Raw genomic sequence first — 22626 nt, 5'->3', positions numbered from 1 at the left:
AGACAGACGCTGTGCACATTTACACAGCAGGAGCAGCGAAACTTTGATTATTGGGATCAGTTTGGGATCAATAAAGTACTATTGATCCATTATTTCACAAGCTAAAAGTTTAGCTCTGTCAAGTTTAGAATTACAGTTTGTTTTTTTTTTGATAATCGCTGCAGTGATATTGTGTAAAATGTCAACATAGCAGAGAGCAGAGCAAGAAACAGAAGCAGCATAACTTATTTTTTAGGACCTACAAGTTTAGTTCTGTTTTCTCTGTCAGGTTTCTAACTACAGTTTTTAGTTAAGATATTTGCTGCTTTGTATATTCTGTAAAATGTGAACGTAGCAGAGATCAGAGAAGAGCTGCTGTCAGACTAAGGGAGAAGTTGTACACATTTACACACGAGGAGCAGTTTAACCTGGTTGATTATTTCAGAAGCTTAACGTTTAGTTCTGTTTCCTCTGTCAGGTTTGTATCCACAATTTTTAGTTTTGATATTATCTGCAGTGACATCACTGCTCGAACTGCATTACTCAGCAGACAACTCCTCGCTGCTCCTCTTCTGACAAATCCGTCATGTAAGCAGCAGTGTACCTGGTGCGCCTGTCTTCTAAAGGGAAAAGGAGACGACACTCTGATTGGCTGAATTCACGTTGAGCCCACAGCACAACTATGATAAATTAAGGGACTAAAAACAACCCATTTGACCCTTGTATCTGTGCACACACATAATGGCCCAGTTAACTAGCAAAAGAAGAATTGGACACACCCAAAAAGCACGTGCGCCATGAGCTTTAGATGGTTTGAATATGACTCCTAATGACTCATCACGTTTCTCTGTAACTGTTGGATACGGAGTAAAGAAACTGATCACAACTTAAAACATGACATAATAATGTTTCTGCTGGAAACAAACAAAACAAACAAAAACATCAGTTACTGCAGGTTCAAGTTCCTTTGTTATCGATACACACGTTCATCTGATTACCAATAAAGTTATATTGAATATGAACGATTGTTTTTGTCTCTGCAGGAAGTTGACATCAGCTGATGACAAGACGAAAGTGGAGTTGGGCTCCTGCAACAACCAGTGTCCTAAAGAGGTGAACACACACACACACACACAGACACACAGACACACAGACAAGACCAACACCCATCTATGGAGACCTCGAAAAGGGCCCCATTGCATCATGGGACTTGTTTATCAGGCTGTAGAAGTGGAGTCACCTGCGTCTCATTACTGTCACCATGCAGAAAATAGTGTTAGGAGATCACACTGTTCTTCCTTCTCGTCTTCCTTCCTTTGCTTCTTCTGCTTTCCTTCCTTCATGATCAATAATCGATAATTGTCAGTGTCATGGCAGCAGTAACACAATACTCCCCATTCTTCTCTCTCCAATAATCAATTTAGCTCTGTGGCGCCAGACAACACACACACACACACACACACTTAGTATCTCTCTGAGTGTGTTTTACTTTCACCTGGGAATGATTTAGTGTTTTCATTCTGTCACTTACTGGCACTGACACACACACACACACACACACACACACACACACACAGAGTCAGATGTTTGTTTGAAGAGTGTGTTAGTGTGTGTGTGTTTTCACAGTCTGCAGTAACTTAAGCCCCTTAGAGCCTCAACACACACACACACACACACACACACACAGAGTTGGAATAACAAACGTACGCAGTGGAAAGTTTGCACAGCGAGCCCCGACTGATTCCTTCTGACAGCTTCAGCTGATAAAATTGATTTTTCCAGTTCAGTTAAAAAGAAAACAAGACGCTTGAAAAAGAAAGAATCTGGAGTTTTCTTCGACATCAAAGATGGTAAAAGTGAAGGATCAAGATGTTTGAAGCCCAGAATTAAAAAGTCAGTAAACATCAAAACCATTTTTTATCAATATACAACATGTATGCTGTACGATGCTGACGTAAAGTCCAGTGGAAATGATGATAACTTACCATTTAATGATCATTAACTTCCATTTGGACAGAGACACATCCATACATCCTGGACCTCAGTCAGAACCAGGATTGTGGACAGCTGCTGCTGCTGGAATCATGTTATCATCAGTATATTAATCAGTCACCCTTTATGAGTTCTGTCAGGGCGTAATGTGTTGAATTAGGGTGTATTGTATGTTATCAAGACACAATGTGCTTTATTAGGACACTGTTTTATTGGGACACTGTGCATCAGTACTTTTTTTCTTTAATTGGACTGTATTATAGAGCATTAGTGTGTGTCACTGTTTCTCTGTGTACAGTATGTGAGATGTATTTACCAGGACACTGTGTTTTATCAGGACACTGTGCATTGATAAAACACACTATTTTAGAGCATTAGTGTGTATCCCTGTGTTCCTGTGCAGTTGTGTGTGAGACGTAGTGTGTTGAGTCGTTCCAGCAGTCTGTGTTCTGTGTTTTGATTGGTCAGAGTCACTGTAGTCTGAGTGGGTGGAAGTTCGCTGCATAGATCAGCCTCTCATTGGGCGGAACGAGCCACCCGCTGAAGTCCCGCCCTACCACCTCCGGTTGCAGTTTTCAACACGTCCTTTACTAACTTTTGCGGTGTTTGATCTTGCGGGGATGTAGCCATTTTTCTGCCATGGTTTGCGTCCTGTAGGTGATATTTTTGTGGGCGTGTTACACCAAAACCTGTTTCCCCCCGGCAATATTTTTGCAAGCACACCGTTGCTGTGGCACCGCCCAGAACAATTGTGATTGGTTGAAAGAAATACAAGCAGCCGGGGCGTTTTTTTCGAGAGTCGGCCCAGCCAGATCTTTCTTTTCTTGAGAAAGGTCTGGTGAGCGAGACTAGAGTCACTGATGAAACAGGATCATGTTGGAGAAACACACACACTGTCTGCAGATCTGCTCTGCCTCACTGAGAACCACAGTGTGACACTGTGTGTGTGTGTGTGTGTGTGTGTGTGTTCATTCTGTGTGTGTGTGTGTAGCTGAGCTGTGGTCACCGCTGTAAGCAGGTGTGTCATCCAGGTGTGTGTGAGGAGAAGTGTCAGCAGAAGGTGAAGCTCAGGTGTCCCTGCAAGAGGATCAAGAAGGTACGCACACACACACACACACACACAGACACACACACACACACACAGACTGTAGTTTCTCTGTAACGTTCACAGCTGCTGTCTTTCAACACATACTCATCTTCTGTGTGTGTGTGTGTGTGTGTGTGTGTGTGTGTGTGTGTGTGTGTGCGTGCGCAGGAGTTCCCATGCTCTCTGTCGGATCAGTCGGTTCAGTGTGACGACGCCTGCAGAGAGCAGCAGAAGAAAGTCAGCCAGGTACACAAACAAACACACACCTGTACAGTGACTGAGTGTGTCACACTTGGATACACACTAACCTCTGTGTGTGTGTGTGTGTGTGTGTGTGTGTTCAGCTGAAGGAGGCGGAGCAGAGAGCAGCTCAGGAGGAGGAGCAGAAGAGACTTCAGGTGAGTCTGCACTTTATTAATTAGATGTTTTAATAAGAACTAGTTAAAGTCAATTAATCAGTATTTAAGTCTTTAATAACTTCACTGTGACTTCAGTCAGTAAACAGGACTTTATCTTAACGAGTCAATCTGTTCACTTAAGTTCTTAATTAATGAGCTCATAAGTCTGAACTAACAAGTATGTTGTATGTTAACAAATGATTTTAACTACATCGGTACACCTTAATGACAGAATTCATACTGGATTGTACATGTATGGTAGTAACTGCATTAGTAAGTTCTTAATTAAAAAGCAATTAAATCTTAATAAATTAGTACTTAAATGGTTATAATGGCAGGATAACTGAGTTCATGATAAACTTAAAAAGTTAGTACTAAAACATCTGTAACTGTGTCAGTGAATGTTTCTGAAAAAACAATAACATCTTAATAAATTAATACTAAGTTGATGTTAATAAAAGTACTATCTTATATATGTTAATTAACAGAGTTCTTAATTAAAAAGCATTTCAATCTTTTCAAATAATATTGCCCAAATGGTTAGAACTAGATTTGTCAACCTTAATTATAAAATGATTACTAAAAAAGCAATCAGATCTTAAAGAATTATTACTTAAGTGGTTTTAATTGCACCAGTAAACTGTAATATAAGTAATTTCTTAAGAAATAAGCAATTAAATCTTAATAAATCAGCATTTTAATGGTAATAACTGCATCAGTAAATGTTAATTAACAGAGTTCTTTGATGAAAAAGTAATTAAATCTTAAAAAAAATTCAAAAGTTATAGCTTCATCAATAAAGTATTTTCTTAAGAAATAAGCAATTAAACTTTAATGAATGAATACTTAAATAGTTATAACTGCATCAGTAAACCTTAATAACAGAGTTCTTAATACACAAGCAAGTACATTTTTTAATAAATTAGTAATTAAATGGTTATAACTATCAGTAAATGTTAGTTGGGAATAAAAAAGTGTTTCAATCTTCAATCTCAAAAAAATTCCTCAAATGGTTAGAACTACATTTGTAAACCTTAATAACAAAATGATTAATAAAAAAGCAATCAGATCTTAAAGAATTATTACTTAAGTGGTTTAAACTGCACCAGTAAACTGTAATAACAGTAATTAAAAGTAAGAAATAGGCAATTAGATATTTTAATAAATTAGTACTTAAATGGTAATAACTGCATCAGCAAATGTTAATTAACAGAGTTCTTTGATGAAAAAGTAATTAAAGTTTAAAACAAACTGTGCTTCAGTAAATATAACTGCATCAGTAAACCTTAATAACAGAGTTCTTAATACACAAGCAAGTAGATTTTTAATGTATTAGTAATTAAATAACTGCATCAGTAGACATTGATAACAGTTTTCTTAATTTAAAAAAGCAATGAAATCTTATAAATTAATACTTATTATAAATAGTTATAATTGTGAGTTAATGTTAAAGTAATATCTTAAGAAATAAGCAGTTACACTAAAATGAATTAGTATCTTTATGATAATAACTGTATCAGTAAATGTTAATTAACAGTTTGTAATAAAAAAGCATTTCTGTCTTTTAAAATAAAATTCCTCAAATGGTTAGAACTACATTTGTAAACCTTACTTACAAAATGATTAATAAAAAAGCAATCAGATCTTAAAGAATCATTACTTAAGTGGTTTAAACTGCACCAGTAAACTGTTGATGAAAAAGCAATTAACGTTAAGAAATATGTCCTTAAATAGTTATAATTGCATCAGTAATTGTTCATAAAAGTAATTTCTTCAGAAACAAGCATGGTTATAACTGCATCAGTAGTGATAACAGAATTATCAAAAACAAAACAATGAAACCTCCAATTATTACTCACATGGTGAATCAGTGAAATGTTAATAAGAATAATTTCTTGATAAATTGATACTTAAGTGGTAATAAATGCATAATCAAATGTTAATAAGAGTTCTTACTGAATAGGCATTAAATCAGAATACATTTTATCTAAATGGTAATAACTACATCAATTAATATTGATAAGAGTGATTTCTTAATAAATTAATACTTCAATGGTAATAACTGCATCTGTAAATTTTAATGAGTCATTTCTTAATAAGTAGTAAACTTAATTTGAGTTTTTGATAAATGAAAACAAAAAAATTACGACTTGATAAACCTCAATAACTTCTGTTATTCAGCCTCAGACAGTATTTGAGCTTTAACAACTTAATTAACAACCCTTTTTCTACCTTACATTATAATACTGTGGTGTTCAATCCTTAATAGTTTTAATCTACAATATAATCACTGTAATTAAAACTTAATAAATGTCTCGTTAGGCATTAATTAAGTCAGAAACTTGTATTTAAGCCTCAATTATTAAATCTTTAAGCTTTATTAATTAATAACATATCGAGTTTGTATTTGACGTCCGTGTGTTCAGGAGGAGCTGGAGGCGTTCGAGAAGCGTCAGCAGCGAGGAGGTCGGAGGAATAAGAAGCGGGGGAGGAGGGAGGAGGTGGATGATGAGGCGGGGAGGGTAGGGAGGTGGTGGAGGAGGTGTGCCGCCTTCGTCCTCGTCCCGTTGGGTGGAGCTCTGCTGTCTGCCGCCGCCTACTACCTCCTGACCACGCCCTGAACCAGCGCATCAACAAAACCACGTGAAAACGTGTCAGCTGTGTTTCTGTTTTCTGTCTTCACGTCATGTTTCCATTGCTGCCTGCAGCTTTATTTTGTTTGACTCTTCCTGTTTGTGACTTTTTCTGTCGGTTTCTGCCTCTGTAATTTAACATTAGTCCCTGTAGAGAAATCTTGTTTTTCATAGTCGTAGTTTAGTTTCTTCCTGCTGAAGGTCAGGTGAAGGTTGAGTATGATTTAAAATAGTTCCCATACCAACGCCAACAAACATCACATGAAATAAACATTTAGTTTAAATCATTCAACAAACTTCTAAAAGTCATCGCTGTTGAATTTCTGAACTACAGCTGATCATTTCCCTCATTGATTATTCTGTCAGTGAAACGTTTGGATGAAAACACAGCGGAAAACGGTGGGAAATATCCGTCAGCATATCCTTGAGCCCACAGTGATGTCATCAGATGTCTTGTTGTGTCCGACCACCAGTGCAAAGACAATAAGATCTTCAGTTTTATTATACCAGAAAAAAAAGACGGAGGTCATTTATCACAGTTTTCTGTTGATTAATGCATCGACTAATTGTTGCAGCAGGTCACGGCCAACTGAGTTTTTAATCAACATCAATGAAAACTGATCAGTAATCAATAATTAATAATCACAAGTGTAGAAATCAAAGTTAAGTTTTATATTTGTTTATGTGTTTGATTTTGGCTCCAGATGAATAAAAGTTTAGTGTTATTATATTTCGTTGTGAAGTCGCCTCAGTAACACGGATCCATCAGATGCTGAAAAGAAACCTTTTACTTTGGGAACAAAAAAAGTTTCCATGTTTTTTGTTTTTGTCTTTTCTTTTTCAAAACATTTGAAAAATAAAACATATAAAACTTTAAAAAAGTTTAATAAAGGTTTGTTTATCTTCGTTTTTTTTATTTAACTATGAATTCAGAAACATGAGTGAAGTTAAAGTGATGGTGCTTTACTGAGCTGAATGTGTTTACAGCGGCGAAAAGAGAGGGGGCGCTGTTCCTCCAGAGCTGACGATGAAGAACTGAAGGTAGTCATTATATTTATACATCATGATGGAGAGTTCCAGTCAACAGTGTAACGTGGAGGTGTTTTTATTTATGTCTGTTAAATCATTTAAAACTTTAAATCATTATTAATCTTTATTGATTCACTTAAATTAGACTTTGAGTTTAGATAAAAATCAGTTTACATATACACACACTGTATGATAGTTTTGTTTCTTGCATTTGATCTGAATGATCTCATAGTGATATTCTTTGAGTTCCTGGCATCGTTCTGCTTTATAAACTTTACTAAATGAGAAGTCAGAGTGGATGTTGGTGGGGGCGGTTTAAAAGGTGCTCATGAGAAGAGCTGCCCACTGAGGAGCTCCCCTGAGAACGACACCGAACAGAAACTTAAACCAACACTTTTCTTTTTGCTCCTGTTTTTCAAATCTCATACTCCTGTCAGTACACTTCAGTGTTGTCTCAAATCGTGCACTGCTGTTATGTACTTCCTGGAAGTGACGATGGCTTTTTTTTTAACTGCCTCGTCTTCTTCTTTGAGACGGTGGAGCTCTATCGCCAACATTTGACCGCTGTCTCCACCCACACACAAACCAAACCTGCACCACAATGTCAATGCTGATTAAATGTGCTGCTGTAGCTAGCAGCAAGCTAGCATTAGCCCTCACATTATTGTTGATGGTACCAAATCATGACAGACGGCTTCTATTCAACAACAGTATTTAGCGCTAAGAATGTATTAATAACGTGGTGGTGTTCACTGTAGCCAGCTCAGGCTCCTTGCTGTCCCCAGCCGCCATGTCAAAAGTTAAGGAGTTTGCTACGTCACAAAGATGGCGGCCATTGAGGCTGAGAAATGTCCGTCATTCCACACTCAACTTTTGGACTGTTTTGAGTGCTCCAGCAGTACACTGTGTTCTCCTGTACTGTGCGGTGTGAACACACTCAGAATATGAAGTGTTTTGTACAGAAGCAGGTCTGAGACACTGTTAGTTAAAGATTTAGATTTCTTTCCATTAAAAAGATAAATTTCTGTCAAATTTTGGTAATGTTTTTTAATATCCGTGTCAGTGAGCACTTCTCCTTATCCAAGATAATCCATCCACCTGACAGGTGTGTCTGATTAAACAGCATCATTACTACACAGGTGTGTGTTGAGACGTCACACTTAAACCTGATGTTAGATCGCATGACACAGACGGAGCGTGTTGTTGTTAACATGTTGACTGTAGGAACGTGCACCCGAGCTGTCGACTGTCAACTGAGTGACGTCTCCAGTGTTCTTTCCGTGAATTTGCCAGTACATCCAACCGACCTCACAACCCTGGTGCTAATGATGAGCCTGCAAATTAACTTCTCTGAGGCGGTTTCTGATGGTTTGTGCAGATATTTTTCAGTTGCACAATCTGTGTCTACGTAGCTCTCTTTTCCTCAGCGCTGGCGTCTTGCTATGCCTCCACACCGGTGGTAGACGTGGCCGTAGGCGTTATGTTTGCAAGATGTACGTCCATCTGTCAGTCCCATCCTTATGAGCACGACGTCTCACGAGTGCCTCAAGGAATTTAAAAAAATTGACACAAACATCCACTTGGACTGAGGTCGACTTGGCACGCTGACTGCAGGAACATCCACCTGAGCTGTTGTCTGTCAGCTGTGTGGTCAACCCTCTGTTAACGTAGCGTTACGTTAGCTACCTAGCTAATCTTAGTGTAATTAATGTGTTGTTGGGAGCAGTTTTTTATGAAGCGTTCCCAGCGCCCTGCCACCGCTTCTCTGCTGCAGAAAAACGCCATGCGGACACAGCCGAGTGTCTCAATCTCCAGATGCTCCACAGCCGAGCTCCTCCTGAGCAGCGCTGCTCACGCGGGCAGTGCGGCTGCTGTAACCGGTTGACACAGGTGCGGGAACAAAAAAATCTGTGACGCACACGTTGCTCACGCAGGCAGTGAGTTCTGGGCCTAACTGCATCAACTTACGAAAATAACGTCATCTTTGGAGCGTCCTACTAGCAAGCAAACAGAGCAAAAAGGGGCGGGGCTTAGCAAGGGCTAATTGTGAAACATGTCAACAGGATTCAGACTGATGTTAATTCTAGAACGAAGTTTTTAAAACAACAATTTGAGGCGACGACCGCACAAAATATCCCCACTATTCCAAATGTCCTCACTTTGACAGTGTGAGGTCTAATTGGTCCTCACAAAGACAGCAGAACACACACACACATGGTATAATTAAAGTTGTGTAGCTGTGTGTGTTTCTAACAAGTGTGTGTTTGGGGGTATTTAAGACGCACACAGGCACGAGGCTCATGTCCCAGCATGCACTTGACCGCGAACTGTGTTTAATCCCATGTTAAGGCTTCGTCACGTGCAGACAACTTGAGCAGTGTGTGTGTGTGTGTGTGTGTGCGTGCGTGCGTGTGTGTGCGTGTGTGTGTGTTGGAGGGAGGGCGGTAGAGGGACGCGGACAGAGAGAGAGAGAGTCTGAGGGGGCGGAGCCAGCGCGTCTCGTGCTCGGTTAGTTAGCGGAGCTGCTCGCGGGCAGCAGGCAGAGGGATGGTCTCGCGCTCAGCGGCGGGCAGCATCAGGTCATGTTGTCCGCGCGGCGGGAGACCTGCCCGCGTGTCACCTTCAGCGGAGCGGGAACTGTGACGGTGAGTCGGGTGTGTGTGTGTGTGTGTGTGTGTGTGTGCGCGTGTGCGTGTGAGAGTGAGTGTGTGTGTAGCTGTGTCCTCCTCCTGTCTGCGCTGCTGTCCTTCAGCTCTGTCTCCTTGTGTCTGTCCTCTGTCTCTCTGTCCTCTGTCTCTGTGTCTCTGTCGGTGTGAGAGCTGCTGTGCTGCTTCAGTTGAACCTCTAATAATCAGATTAATCAGAAAACCTGAAACTCTAAATTAGTTTAATTATTAACTGGACAGAATTAATTTAATAACAAGTCGTTTTTCTTATTTTCAGTTTCAGCTGAATCAGAGTCACGTTTACTGAGAAGTAAATTTTCACTGAAGGAATTTACTTTGTTGTTTTAATGGTGCAAAGAAACATAAATATATCGAGAATACAGAAAAAATACATTAAAATATTTAAAAAATCCAATGCAAGTCTTTGAAATCAAAGTGCTGCAGGTGTGAAGGTGCAGCAGTATTTTTCCTTTGGGATAAGTAATTACTAAAAATAAAAAGTGTATCTGAGATAATCTGAGCTGCAGCTGATTAATCTGGAGATTATTTTCATAAATTTCTTGTCCCATCATGTCTAACACACAGACTGAGTACTATTAATGTCACTGTCTGTTTTATTAGTTACATAAATCATAATTTTGTCAGTAAAATGTCAGAAAACCGGTCAACACAGTTTTCTTGTGCACAAAATGATGTATTTTAATGTCTTTGTAAATCCTAAAAACAGTTCAGATTAATTACATTTACTACACTGGAGTCTTTGCAGATTAAGCAGATTAATTTGATGTCTTTTGACTTAATAAATTAATTGTTGCAGCTTTAAAATGAATATTTGTTTTCCAACTGTTGGTCAGATTAAAGAAACGCCTTTGAAGCATCTATCAGCAAAAAGTTTAGATCGTTTAGTGCACGGGAATGTTTGTTTTATTATGTTAATGTTTTGAAGCTGACAGATTTTTTAAAAGAGACGTGTTCACATAAGGGCGGGAAATTTGTTCAGAATTTAGGGAACACAAAGTCTTTGATTTCTGAAAAATGAAAGTCCTCTGTAACTTTCACGTCTTTGTTAGGAGGGAAAATGTTCTAGATGTCCAGAGGGACGTGTCCCCTGCGTCCCCCCAGACGTCTACGCCCGTGCTGTCACATCACCAGCAGTTATTTTATCAATAACGATAATAAGAGCAGCTTCAAACTCAAATCACGTCTGAGCCCTCCAACAGCTCTCGTTGATAACACACATCATTGATCAGTGAGACGGGACGGAAACAAGCCTGTGATTAAATGAATCAAACTCACTGTAGCCAATGAATATTTTTATATGATCAGTTTATCTCCTGATCATCATCTTGATTTTAATATTTTGCCTATAAATTCATTAAAAAAGGAGCAATGCCTGTGATTATTCCCACATTTCCCCCTCACAGAAGACAAAAACATCAGATCCTCATGTTGCGTTTGAAAGAAAGACGTTAGTAATAATTGATGATTTAGTGACGTGTTGTTGAGCTGCAGTTTAATGACTGTTACTGACCGCAGTATTTAAAGTTTAATTATCAGTATCATATTTGGAAAAAGGTTTTATTCACGTCTTTATTCACTGCTGATAAAACAGACAGAAATAATTATGTTTTACAGCAGCAATCAGAGCTCGACTGATAAAACCAGCCGATATCGACCTATCACAGAAGATATATCGGTATTAACGTACATGTTTTTTTTTTTTTAAACATTATGCAGGAAAAGATGTTTGGGATAGTTTATAAGTATTAAATCACTGACGACTGTTTCACTGACCTGATGTCACAAGAGGTTTGACTGAAACCTTAAATAATAAATGTGTTTGTAGGGATCGGGGAAAAGATCAGTGCAGCGTAGTATCGGGATGTTTTTCTGTGGCAGTATCTTATCAGTGTGGACACCAAGTATACATTTATTGTATTCTATAAATATCTAATATTACGAATCCAAATGTAACTGTTGGTCGCCTACTTAACTTTTTCAGTTCACTACATAAATGCTGCTGTAATAAAAATGGCACAGGGGACATCATTTACAGCTGAACAAAGGTAAGAAGTCAGAATGTATATTATCATAATTCTCAGCATATCACAACACGTTTAAAACCCTGCTAATGTTATATCATGAGTTAAGTATCGTAATAATGTGGTATCGTGGCTCCTCTGGTGATTCTCATACGCATCATGGTTTTGTCACATTGGCCGATACATCAATATATTGGTGACGCCTCAGCAGGAGACGAGATGTTTCGGGGTTGTCCCTTTGTCTCATTTTTGTGAACGTGATATCTCAAGAACACCTCAACGGAATTTATTTGAATTTGGCACAAACGTCCACTTGGACTGACGAATGAATTGATGAGCTCAGAGGTAGAGCAGGTCATCCATTAATCGGTGGTTTGTTCCCCGACTCCTCCAGTCCGCGTGTTGAAGTATCCTGAACCCCAAACTGTTGATGGCTGTTCAGTCAGTGGTGCCGCATACGGTCGCCTCGGCAACCAATGTGTGAAAGGGTGATGTGAATTCTCAAAGACGTGATCTGAGCGATGTGTTGATGTGTCGCAGACGCCTGAGAGACACTCAGTCCCTCCAGGACTTTGTGAGCTGTTTCTGTGGTTGTTGTCAAATGCCTGATGTCACAGAAGCTTTGCCACAAATCTTCGATGTGCGTTGTGATGTTGACGCCGTCGTTCGCAGTGAGCTTATTTTTTATGACCCTTCAGCGGGGGCGGGGCAGACAGCTGATTGCTGACCAGGGTTTTAGAGATTTACTGTGATATTAAAAATAGTTGACAGTCATACCGTGTACAGTTGCTTATCTACGATACTGGAAAGAAGACGTTGAATCTCTGCTTTATTTGAGTTATATTCTAAGGCGAGACTTTGGACACAAACTTCCACTTCAAGTTTCATTTATAGTAATAAAACGTTTGTTCATCCAACAATACCATCATCATCCTCACTGTGACCTCGTCACATGTCCACGTTTGGTCATGGACTTTCCACGTCCACATATGACGTCCAAGGTACCCTGGGTGTGTTGGTTGTTGACGTTCTGGGACGCCGTGTCAACTTCAGCCTGTTACATGCATTGTCTGTTTTCAAAATACACTTCTGTTTTCACAGGAAATGTACAGTTTGATACACTCTCTTTCAAAATAAAAGCACTATGTCAGTACAACACCACCAACTAATGTTTTTTCGTTAAACAAGGACAAAAGAACAGGGTTTGACTTTACAATCTTGCTCTCTCAGGTGAAAGTCGTTGGACCCATCCACCACTTCTCCCACCAGCCCCACTCGGACATTTGGCGCCTTAACTTTCGTCCTTGTCTTGCCGCGTTTCCCCTTGATGCCGCTGGGCGCCATTAAACTATAACAGCCACCTGCTTTGTATCACGCCAACGTTAAAGAACAGCTTTTTTTATTGGTTTCTGACGCTGTGAGTTGCTGCCTAAGTGCCGGATTGCGACGACTCATTCTGGATCATTCTGACTGATAATATAAATTCTGTGATACCATGAAACTGTGACACTTTCTGACACGTTCATCGTACCGTGAAAATCTTTCACAGACATTAATGGAAACTGACTCATAGCGATAGTTCTAGTTAACGTCCTTATGTCAGCATCAGCCCCAAAAATCAAGTATCAGCTGAGCTCTAGTAAAAACTTATATTTATTGATCCTCAGAAGTTGAGCTGACACGATTATTCAAAATGTTATGGGCAGTGATCGAGTGGTGACGTTAGGGTCGTGTTCTCGCTCTGAATTGTGAATATTTGCTGGTTTTCTTTGTCTTCTGTGATCATTAACTGAATGTTGTGTGTTGTCAGATTCAACATGTTAGTCTGGAACCAGTAAAATGTTTTTCTGACATGAAATAGATCAAATAATTCAGTGATTGATAAAATAAACAGCAGACTGATATTAATAGGTAGTTTGCACCTGTGCTAATAAACAGTCATTCAGTGACAGTTGGACTCTTTCAGTGTGTGTGTGTGTGTGTGTGTGTGTGTGTCACAGTCAGCTGATCTGATCTGAGGTCAGACCAGATAAAAAACCATTAGAGTAAATGTGTGTTTGTCCTTTCAAAATAAAAGCTTCTTTAAATGAGCACTAAGTTAAGACAGCCGACTGACGCCCATAAAACCAACAGTATCTGCAGCTTCTGACACAGATCTATGGGCTATATGTGACCTGTGACTCGATCAGATCAGTAATCAATACTCCTAATGATTCAATAATCAAAGTATTGGGGGGGGGGGGCAGAGGCAGAGGGAGCTGTATTTAAAGCAGGGAGGTCGCTGTGTGGTGTCGAGTGTCGGCTCGCCGTCACATCACTTTAAAAATAACTTCAACATGTCCAACGGAAACTCTGAGCGGACAGAAACACCCCGCCCCCCCCTCTGCTCGTTAAAAATAACCTGTGGAGCAGGGGGCGGGGCTTACAGTGGACTTAAAGGGTCAGCGTGGCGTTTCCCAGCCCGCAGCTCTCCTTCACTCAAACCACCTGCTGATGTAATGACCTGGATTCAGTTGCTTGGTAACGTCTGCTGGATGTGACCTGGTCTCCGTGTGTCCCCTAGGCGCCGGCTCGAGGACCCGAGGTCGGGATGGGAGGGGAGGCGTGTCCTCACAAGCTGGGGTCGACCAATCACCTTCGACTTCTCCTCTACATCCTGATTCCCACCGTGAGCCTGCTGGCCGGCCTGCTGCTGCTCGTCCTCGCCCTCACAGGTACACACACACACACACACACACCTAATCGGGTAGAGAGAAGGAAAGGAAGGAATGAAGGAAGGAAAGATGGTCGGGTAGAGAGAAGGAAAGGAAGGAATGAAGGAAGGAAAGATGGTCGGGTAGAGAGAAGGAAAGGAAGGAATGAAAGATGGTCGGGGAGAGAGAAGAAAGGGAAGGAAAGAAGGAAGGAAAGATGGTCGGGTAGAGAGAAGGAAGGGAAGGAAAGAAGGAAGGAAAGACGGTCGGGTAGAGAGAAGGAAGGGAAGGAAAGAAAGAAGGAAAGACGGTCAGGTAGAGAGAAGGAAGGGAAGGAAAGATGGAAGGAAAGATGGTCGGGTAGAGAGAAGGAAAGGAAGGAATGAAGGAAGGAAAGATGGTCGGGTAGAGAGAAGGAAAGGAAGGAATGAAGGAAGGAAAGATGGTCGGGTAGAGAGAAGGAAGGGAAGGAATGAAGGAAGGAAAGATGGTCGGGTAGAGAGAAGAAAGGGAAGGAAAGAAGGAAGGAAAGATGGTCGGGTAGAGAGAAGGAAGGGAAGGAAAGAAAGAAGGAAAGACGGTCGGGTAGAGAGAAGGAAGGGAAGGAAAGAAAGAAGGAAAGAAAGAAGGAAAGATGGAAGGAAAGATGGTCGGGTAGAGAGAAGGAAGGGAAGGAATGAAGGAAGGAAAGATGGTCGGGTAGAGAGAAGGAAGGGAAGGAATGAAGGAAGGAAAGATGGTCGGGTAGAGAGAAGGAAGGGAAGGAATGAAGGAAGGAAAGATGGTCGGGTAGAGAGAAGGAAGGGAAGGAATGAAGGAAGGAAAGATGGTCGGGTAGAGAGAAGGAAGGGAAGGAATGAAGGAAGGAAAGATGGTCGGGTAGAGAGAAGAAAGGGAAGGAAAGAAGGAAGGAAAGATGGTCGGGTAGAGAGAAGGAAGGGAAGGAAAGAAGGAAGGAAAGATGGTCGGGTAGAGAGAAGGAAGGGAAGGAATGAAGGAAGGAAAGATGGTCGGGTAGAGAGAAGGAAAGGAAGGAATGAAGGAAGGAAAGATGGTTGGGTAGAGAGAAGGAAGGGAAGGAATGAAGGAAGGAAAGATGGTCGGGTAGAGAGAAGAAAGGGAAGGAAAGAAGGAAGGAAAGATGGTCGGGTAGAGAGAAGGAAGGGAAGGAAAGAAGGAAGGAAAGACGGTCGGGTAGAGAGAAGGAAGGGAAGGAAAGATGGAAGGAAAGATGGTCGGTAGAGAGAAGGAAGGGAAGGAAAGATGGTCGGGTAGAGAGAAGGAAGGGAATGAAAGAAAGAAGGAAAGAAAGAAGGAAAGATGGAAGGAAAGATGGTCGGGTAGAGAGAAGGAAGGGAAGGAATGAAGGAAGGAAAGATGGTCGGGTAGAGAGAAGGAAGGGAAGGAAAGAAGGAAGGAAAGAAAGAAGGAAAGATGGAAGGAAAGATGGTCGGGTAGAGAGAAGGAAGGGAAGGAAAGAAGGAAGGAAAGATGGTCGGGTAGAGAGAAGGAGGGGAAGGAATGAAGGAAGAGTGAGTGAAGGAGAGAAGGTAGGGAGGTAGAGAAGCTGGATGGTGGAGCTGTCACAGTCTGACGCCCGTTAATGGAACCAAACTTCACTACCTGAGTTCCTTCTGGAGACTTTTCGCCGTACGCTGTTGGCGACATGTGCTTAGGACAAGCTGATTGGCTGCGAGTCAGTGACATCATGGCGAGCTCAGATGAAACCTGAGACCTGTCTCCACACTGATTGGCTGAATTTGATGGCAGTATGACAACATGCTGGAGGGACTGTTCGTCTGGCAGGTCAAATATCTGGACCTGGCTGTGAGTCCAGCTCTTGTGGTGTAAGAATGGTTCTGAGCGGCGGCGATGGCGGCGATGAGCTACAGCTGACGAGCGTGTAAGATACAGGGCGAGGGAAACGTCAGATCTTGTTTGTCGTCCAACTAAGGTTTTGTTTTTGTGAGAAATAAATGAAGCCTTTGCCCTCAGGATGTTCAGGACACCTGTTCAGGGCACATCCCAAGTGCTCTTGATAGACACTCAGCGGCCACTTTATCAGGTACACCTGTTCAGCTGTGCATTACTGCAAGTGGCTAATCGGCCAATCAGGTGTCAGCAGCTCATTAACATTCGTCATGTAGACACGGTGAAGACGAGCTGGTCACGGGAGACTGGTTCAAGATGATAGAAAGGCAACAGGAAGTCAAATAAGCACTGGTTCCAGCCAAGGTGTGCAGCAGGATAACGCACCATGTCACAAAGCTCACGTCATCTCAAACATGACGATGAGTTCACTGAAGAATCAGATGAATGAATGACAGATGAAAACATGATGGATGAAGGAGAGACGGAAGTAGAACAGACTGACGGAGGAGTGTGGAGGAGGAGAGATGACACATTTTCAGATCCTCTAATTAATTCACAGGACACTTCATTACATCATACGAGTGGGTGTGTGACACAGTGTGTGTGTGTGTGTGTGTGTGTGTGTGTGTGTGTGTGTGTGTGGTGCTTCCTCTCATCACCATGACAGCAGGAAGTCCCTCGGCCAATCAGAGTGAACGTCTCAAACATTCAGACAGAAAGAATTTCAAATATTTACGCAGGTTGTAAAACTGAACCTCCTCCTTTTATCACCCCTCGTCATAATACTCTCCTCTCCTTTATCTTCTCTCCTCCTCCTCCTCCTCCTCACCTACTCTTTACTCTTCATCTTTCTCTTTTCTTCCCTTCATCCCTGACTTCTCCTTCATGTCTTCATTTCAACATCTTGCCTCCCTCTCTCCTCCTCTGCCTCCATCTTTATCTTCCTCCCCTCTTTGATCTCCTCCTTCACCTTCCTCGTTTCATCATCCCTTCATTTGTTTTCTCTTTGTTCGTCTGAAGTCCTTAACTTCTTGTCTTGTCTTTTCCTCCTTTGTAGTTTTTTTATTGATGTATTTCTATTTTATTCAGATTTTCTTCGTCTTTATTTTTTATTTTTCTCTCTGTTCTTTTTTCTTGTTTCTTTCTTTCTTCAAAGTCAGTTTACATCTGTTTGTCAGTGTGAGCTCTGCTTTTCTTCTCCTGTCATCTCTGCAGCTGTTTTCTGTTGTTTCCTCCTCGACTCATTAAACACACACACACACACACACACACACACACAGAGCTTTATGATGGATGTGTGTGTGAGTCGTTTCCCGCCATTAAACAGTTAATGGTCTCTGCAGCCTTTCATACGTCTTTGTCTCCTGCCGTCTGTTCACACGTCTCTTCTGTTCGATCGACGTCCCTCTGAGTTCAGAATCACCTCCTTTGTTTCAACATTGAATTTAAATTCTTACAGTGTCGTGTGTTTCCACATCCTGAGTGAACAGCGTGACACATGACAGAGAACAAAATCAAACTGATGTGGACACCATCATGGATGGATTACTGGACATGCCGACTGGTCACAGGTCCAGAGGCCCACAGTGTCGTGCTCCTGTGTAGAGAGGTGGTGAGAACAGCAGGAGTGCACTGCTGTATAGTCTCTGTTAATGCACGTCTTTCCTTAAAGAGACACTTACCTTTCTTTTTGTTTACGTTAAAATGCTATTAATAAGCTGACACACTAAACTGTAAGTGAATTCCAGCAGAGATACAAACTCATAATCTTCCTCACGTGGAGGCCTCCGACTGACGTAGCCGCTCGCGTAACTCATCGGTCATCACTGACTCCGGTTGAGTTTTAAAACTCCGGGGTTGCGTCTGACTGTCTTGGTTGTAACATTAAGGCCCTGACACACCAAGCCGATGGTCAGCCGTCGACCAAAGTCGGGCCGTCGGTGAGCGTGTTTCGGCCAATTGAGCATGTTGAATCGGCGGCGGAGCTTGTCAGTGAGAGAGATCACTCTGATTGGCTGTTCAGGTTTTATTTCCTCGCCCCTGTAGCGAGTGAATCTGCCTGTAGTGAAACCGGGGCTAACCGGTGCTTCCTCCTCAGGCTCCACTTCACTCAGCTGCCCCACAGACCCGCTGCTTCTTCCCACTTTAACCTGAATAACAAACCGGAGCTAGCTGGGAGCGGCTAGCGGAGCGTTAGCCGCAGCATGACCGGAGGGAAGCACAGCCAGTTAGCCTCCGCTAGTCTCTGAGCTAGCCCCGGCTCTCCGTTTGGATCCAACCGGAGCACCGAGCCCTGGTTTGTTATTCAGGTTAAAGTGGGAAGAAGCAGCGGGTTTATCAGGCAGCTGAGTGAAGTGGAGCCTGCGGAGGAAACACCGGGACCGTCTGGATGTAATAGTCCGTGGAGGTGCTGCGGTGCTCGGCTGCACAGATAGGAAACCCCTCGGCTGACAGGATGTACCACTCTCTCACTCCGCTCTCTCTCACGCAGGCGCAGAACGTACGTGCTACTTGGCCGTCGGATGTAGTCCGTGTAGTGTGTTCAAATGCAACTGACACAGGGTGACGTGAGGCGACGTAGACGACGCAACAGTCGGCTTTCATCGCCGCTAGTTCTTTGATGTCGGTTTGGCGTGTCCGCACCTTTACACTCACTCTCCTCTTCCGTGTATCTAACGTTACCATGCCGACGCCTACGTCTATCATAGGCATAATGAGGACATGATGGAGGAGGCGGGAGTTGTTGTTGCTGTGTGAAATGCAAGAAAGGTAAGAGTTGCTTTAACCAAGGAAACCTTTTCAGAGATTCTGTGAAACACATTTCATTCATTCAGTCAGTCATTTCCTCAGCTAAGGAAAAACTAAACCTTAAGGGTCATATTTAAGGACCAAATTTAAATCATTAAAACCATTAAAAACCAAACTTATCCTCCTGAGACGCTGTGTCCTCATGTGAGCACCTCACATTTTGGGTTTACTCGACCTTATACTTCATTCTACTTACCTCAGACCTGTTGTCCTCGTTCGTGGACACTAACAGTGCCATCTAGTGGTGATCAGAGCACGACACGCTGATACATGTAAAAACAAGATAGCGGCCATCTCTGCCAAGTCGGTCTGCAGCTGATCCCGACGCGAAAGTGGACAAAACCTGACCACATGTTATGGCTGAAACTTGTTTGTTTATGATAAATAAAGTTTGATATGGCAACAGATTTGAGATCCTGCTAATACGAGAGGACCTGATTGAGGACACTGGGACTTAATTATCATTGACGATGTTCAGTTTTTATACTTGCTGGTCGTACTGAGAGTCAGGAGAAACTAGAAATGGTTCAGGTGACACTGCAGCAGGTACAGACCCAGCTCAGTGAAGAGGACTCCTCTTCATTCATTCATTCACCAGCGTGTTGATGTTCCACCATCACAGCCCATCTCTGTTCACATTTAGCTCGTCACGTTTCCTCACTCTGATTGGCCGTGGGTCGGTCCAGTCACACGCAGCGGCATTTTGATCTCCAGCTGCTGACAACACATGTTTATACGCAGTGTGTTGTTGTCATGTTGTGTGTCAGACGAGGTGTAAATAGATCAGCCTGTCCGCTTCACCATGGTAACTACATCACTGCCACACTATTCATAGAGTTTTCCCACTGTGTGTGTGTGTGTGTGTGTGTGTGTGTGTGACACAGCAGTTGTTTCATGGCTTTAACAGGACGTTCGACACATTCAAATAAACACATGAAGAAACAAACATGTAACCGACCACACAAATATTTTTATTCTCTTTGATCTCATACAGACAAAAACATGTCACATAAGAAAAGAGCCCAGAGCGCAGCGCTGTGATTGGCCGAAGCCTCTTCCTGTCCTCACCTGTGTTTGCTCCTGATCTTCAGGTATATTTGGCAGCGGCCTGCTTGACTCCAGCCCCCTCCCCTCCCCCGAGCCCATCGCTGACAGCGACCCTGGTTACCACAGCAACAGCACAAGCCCCTCCCCCTTCTTTGAGACGGAAAACGTCACGGCTTCGCTGCACATTGACGATGACATCACATACAGCGCCAGCACACCTGCTGCTACCACCAGCCTTCCTCCAGCATCCTCCTCTCAGGCTCCGCCCGCCCAGACTTACACAACGCCTCCTGATTGGCTGAGCTCTGTGACATCACTCAGCACCAGCTGGCCGATCAGCAGCACCGCGGCGCCTGACTCAGGTATCAGTCGTTTTCTTGTTTCTTGTGTCTGAAATGAATTCAGTGCTTTTATTTGTAGTTCTTGTCAGGGTGACAAAGTGAAACAGGAAGCAGCAAGTGTTCATGGGACATGTGGTCTTACAGAAAAGGCCGTTTTAAAAAGTTTAAGTGTGTCACTTTATTTAAATTATCATCAAAGATTGTGAATTTGTGTCCTGAAAAGTGAAGAATTATTTCACTTAATATACACAGTCAATACGATAGTGTGGAGTCAGATGCCAGTCATGGCTGCGCACATTTTTTCCGACTCACGTGATCCAAATAATTCCAATAATTCTGTCATTTGAAGTCCATTCACAAAATTTTTATCTGAAAAAAAAAAATAGATGTTCTTACTGTACTTGTCTGAAAACAGTATAACTAAATGAAATCATATTTACATAAACACAATAACTAATAATCTGTCTCGGCTCTGCCAGTGATGATGCACAAGACGCAGTTGCAGCTGTCACGTCCCCTAAAAACTACAAGTCCCAGGATCATCTGTCGTCTCTGTCCTTCTGTCTCAGTGTCTGTTCTGGACGTGTCCTTCTCTGTCAAACACTAAAACCTTATTAGTCTCCATTAGTGCAGGACGCACGAGTAGATACCTGAGAGACGTCTGAGCTGAATTCAGATCTACTGTCCTCTGTTCTCCTCGACTGACCTGACTCTGTGTGTGTGTGTGTGTGTGTGTGTGTGTGTGTGTGTGTCTGTGTGTGAGAGATGATAAATCGTTCATTCAGCTTCTATTTTAAAATTCTCCTCGTCTCTGTGTCTCTCTATTCCTCCACTGTCCTTCAGTGTCTCTCTGTCTCTCTCTCTGTATTAATGTGGAGTCGAGGTGAATGCTAATGAGCTGCGGACCGTCCTGTGCTCTGATTGGACGCTGGGTGGTCACCAGACTAAAAATAAAGGAACAAATGAACGTCCTCACTACGTCCACAGTCATTGGTTGACAGGTGACCGCTCAGTGTCGCTGAATGAGACATCACATGTTCATCAATGAACAGGAAGAACAAGACAGACACACAGAGACGCAGACAGACTGACGGCTGCTCGGCTGCAGACCAGACGTCAGCAGCATCTCCAGCCATGATCATGGCACCATGTTCTTAACAAGACACCAGGGCATCTCCAGCAGCAGTAGCAGCACCAAAACCAGGGTTTGTAGTGCGACATCACCGCAATTCTGGTGGCAATTCTGGTGGCACCAAAACCAGTGTTTTTTAAGCGAGACAAGCGAGAGCATTTCCAGCATCATAAGTGGCACTGAAACAGTTTTGTTTTAGCGAAACATTGTTGCATTCCCAGCAGTGACCAAGTGTTTTATTCGCAAAACACTGGGGCATTTCCAGCATCATTAATGGCACCAACATTGGGTGTTATTCAGGGAGACATCAGCAGCATTTCCAGCCATGATGACGGCACTAAAACTGCATTTTTAGCGAACAATCAGCAGCATGTCCAGCGATGTTAGTGACACCGCAATTGTGGTCGCAATTCCAGCAGTGATTGTGACACAAGACCAAGTGTTTTTTTAGCAAAACATTGGGGAATTTCCAGCTGTTATTGTTGCACCAAACCTGGCTATTTTTTGGCAAGGCATCAGCAACAATTCCTGTGGTGACTGTGGCAACAAAACTGGTGTTTTTTAGCATAGGTGATTGTGACTAAAACCAAGTGGGTTTTTTTAGCAAAACATTGGGGCATTTCCAGCATCGTTAATGGCGCCAAAACTGGGTGTTATTCAGGGAGACAAAAGCAGCTTTTCCAGCCATGATTACGGCACTGAAACTGCGTTTTTTGCGAACAATCAGCAGCATGTCCAGCGATGTTAGTGACACCAAAGTGGGTCTTATAGCGAGACATTGGCATAATTCTGTTGGCGATTGTGGCACCAAAATCAGTGTTTCTTAGTGAGACATCAGGGAATTTCCAGCAGTGATTGTCGCACAAAGCCAAGTGGTGTTAGCGAGACACTGGGGCATTTTTAGCCG

The 22626-nt window shown here is 42.4% G+C and overlaps 2 protein-coding genes across 3 annotated transcripts in view; both read left to right on the top strand.

Moving 5' to 3' along the window:
• The window catches only part of nfxl1 (nuclear transcription factor, X-box binding-like 1), a 28989-nt gene extending 22021 nt beyond the window's left edge, over positions 1-6968 (top strand). For both annotated transcript variants that reach the window (XM_049568242.1, XM_049568243.1), the window contains exons 21-25: positions 1023-1092; positions 2963-3067; positions 3227-3304; positions 3403-3456; positions 5883-6968. In XM_049568242.1, the coding sequence (XP_049424199.1) occupies positions 1023-1092; positions 2963-3067; positions 3227-3304; positions 3403-3456; positions 5883-6077 (502 nt within the window). In that variant the 3' untranslated portion in view covers positions 6078-6968. The remainder of the gene's footprint in view (positions 1-1022; positions 1093-2962; positions 3068-3226; positions 3305-3402; positions 3457-5882) is intronic.
• Positions 6969-9639: 2671 nt separating this feature from the next.
• corin (corin, serine peptidase) overlaps positions 9640-22626 on the top strand; it is a 34860-nt gene continuing 21873 nt past the window's right edge. Inside the window, exons 1-3 of the mRNA XM_049568400.1 lie at positions 9640-9763; positions 14390-14540; positions 20291-20608. Coding sequence (XP_049424357.1) covers positions 9701-9763; positions 14390-14540; positions 20291-20608 — 532 coding nt within the window. The 5' untranslated portion in view covers positions 9640-9700. The remainder of the gene's footprint in view (positions 9764-14389; positions 14541-20290; positions 20609-22626) is intronic.

The sequence above is a fragment of the Epinephelus fuscoguttatus genome, linkage group LG23 (genome assembly GCF_011397635.1).
Source record: "Epinephelus fuscoguttatus linkage group LG23, E.fuscoguttatus.final_Chr_v1".
NCBI lineage: Eukaryota > Metazoa > Chordata > Actinopteri > Perciformes > Serranidae > Epinephelus > Epinephelus fuscoguttatus.
Note: the sequence above shows the minus strand (reverse complement) of the source record. Positions and strands in the feature narration are given on the sequence as shown.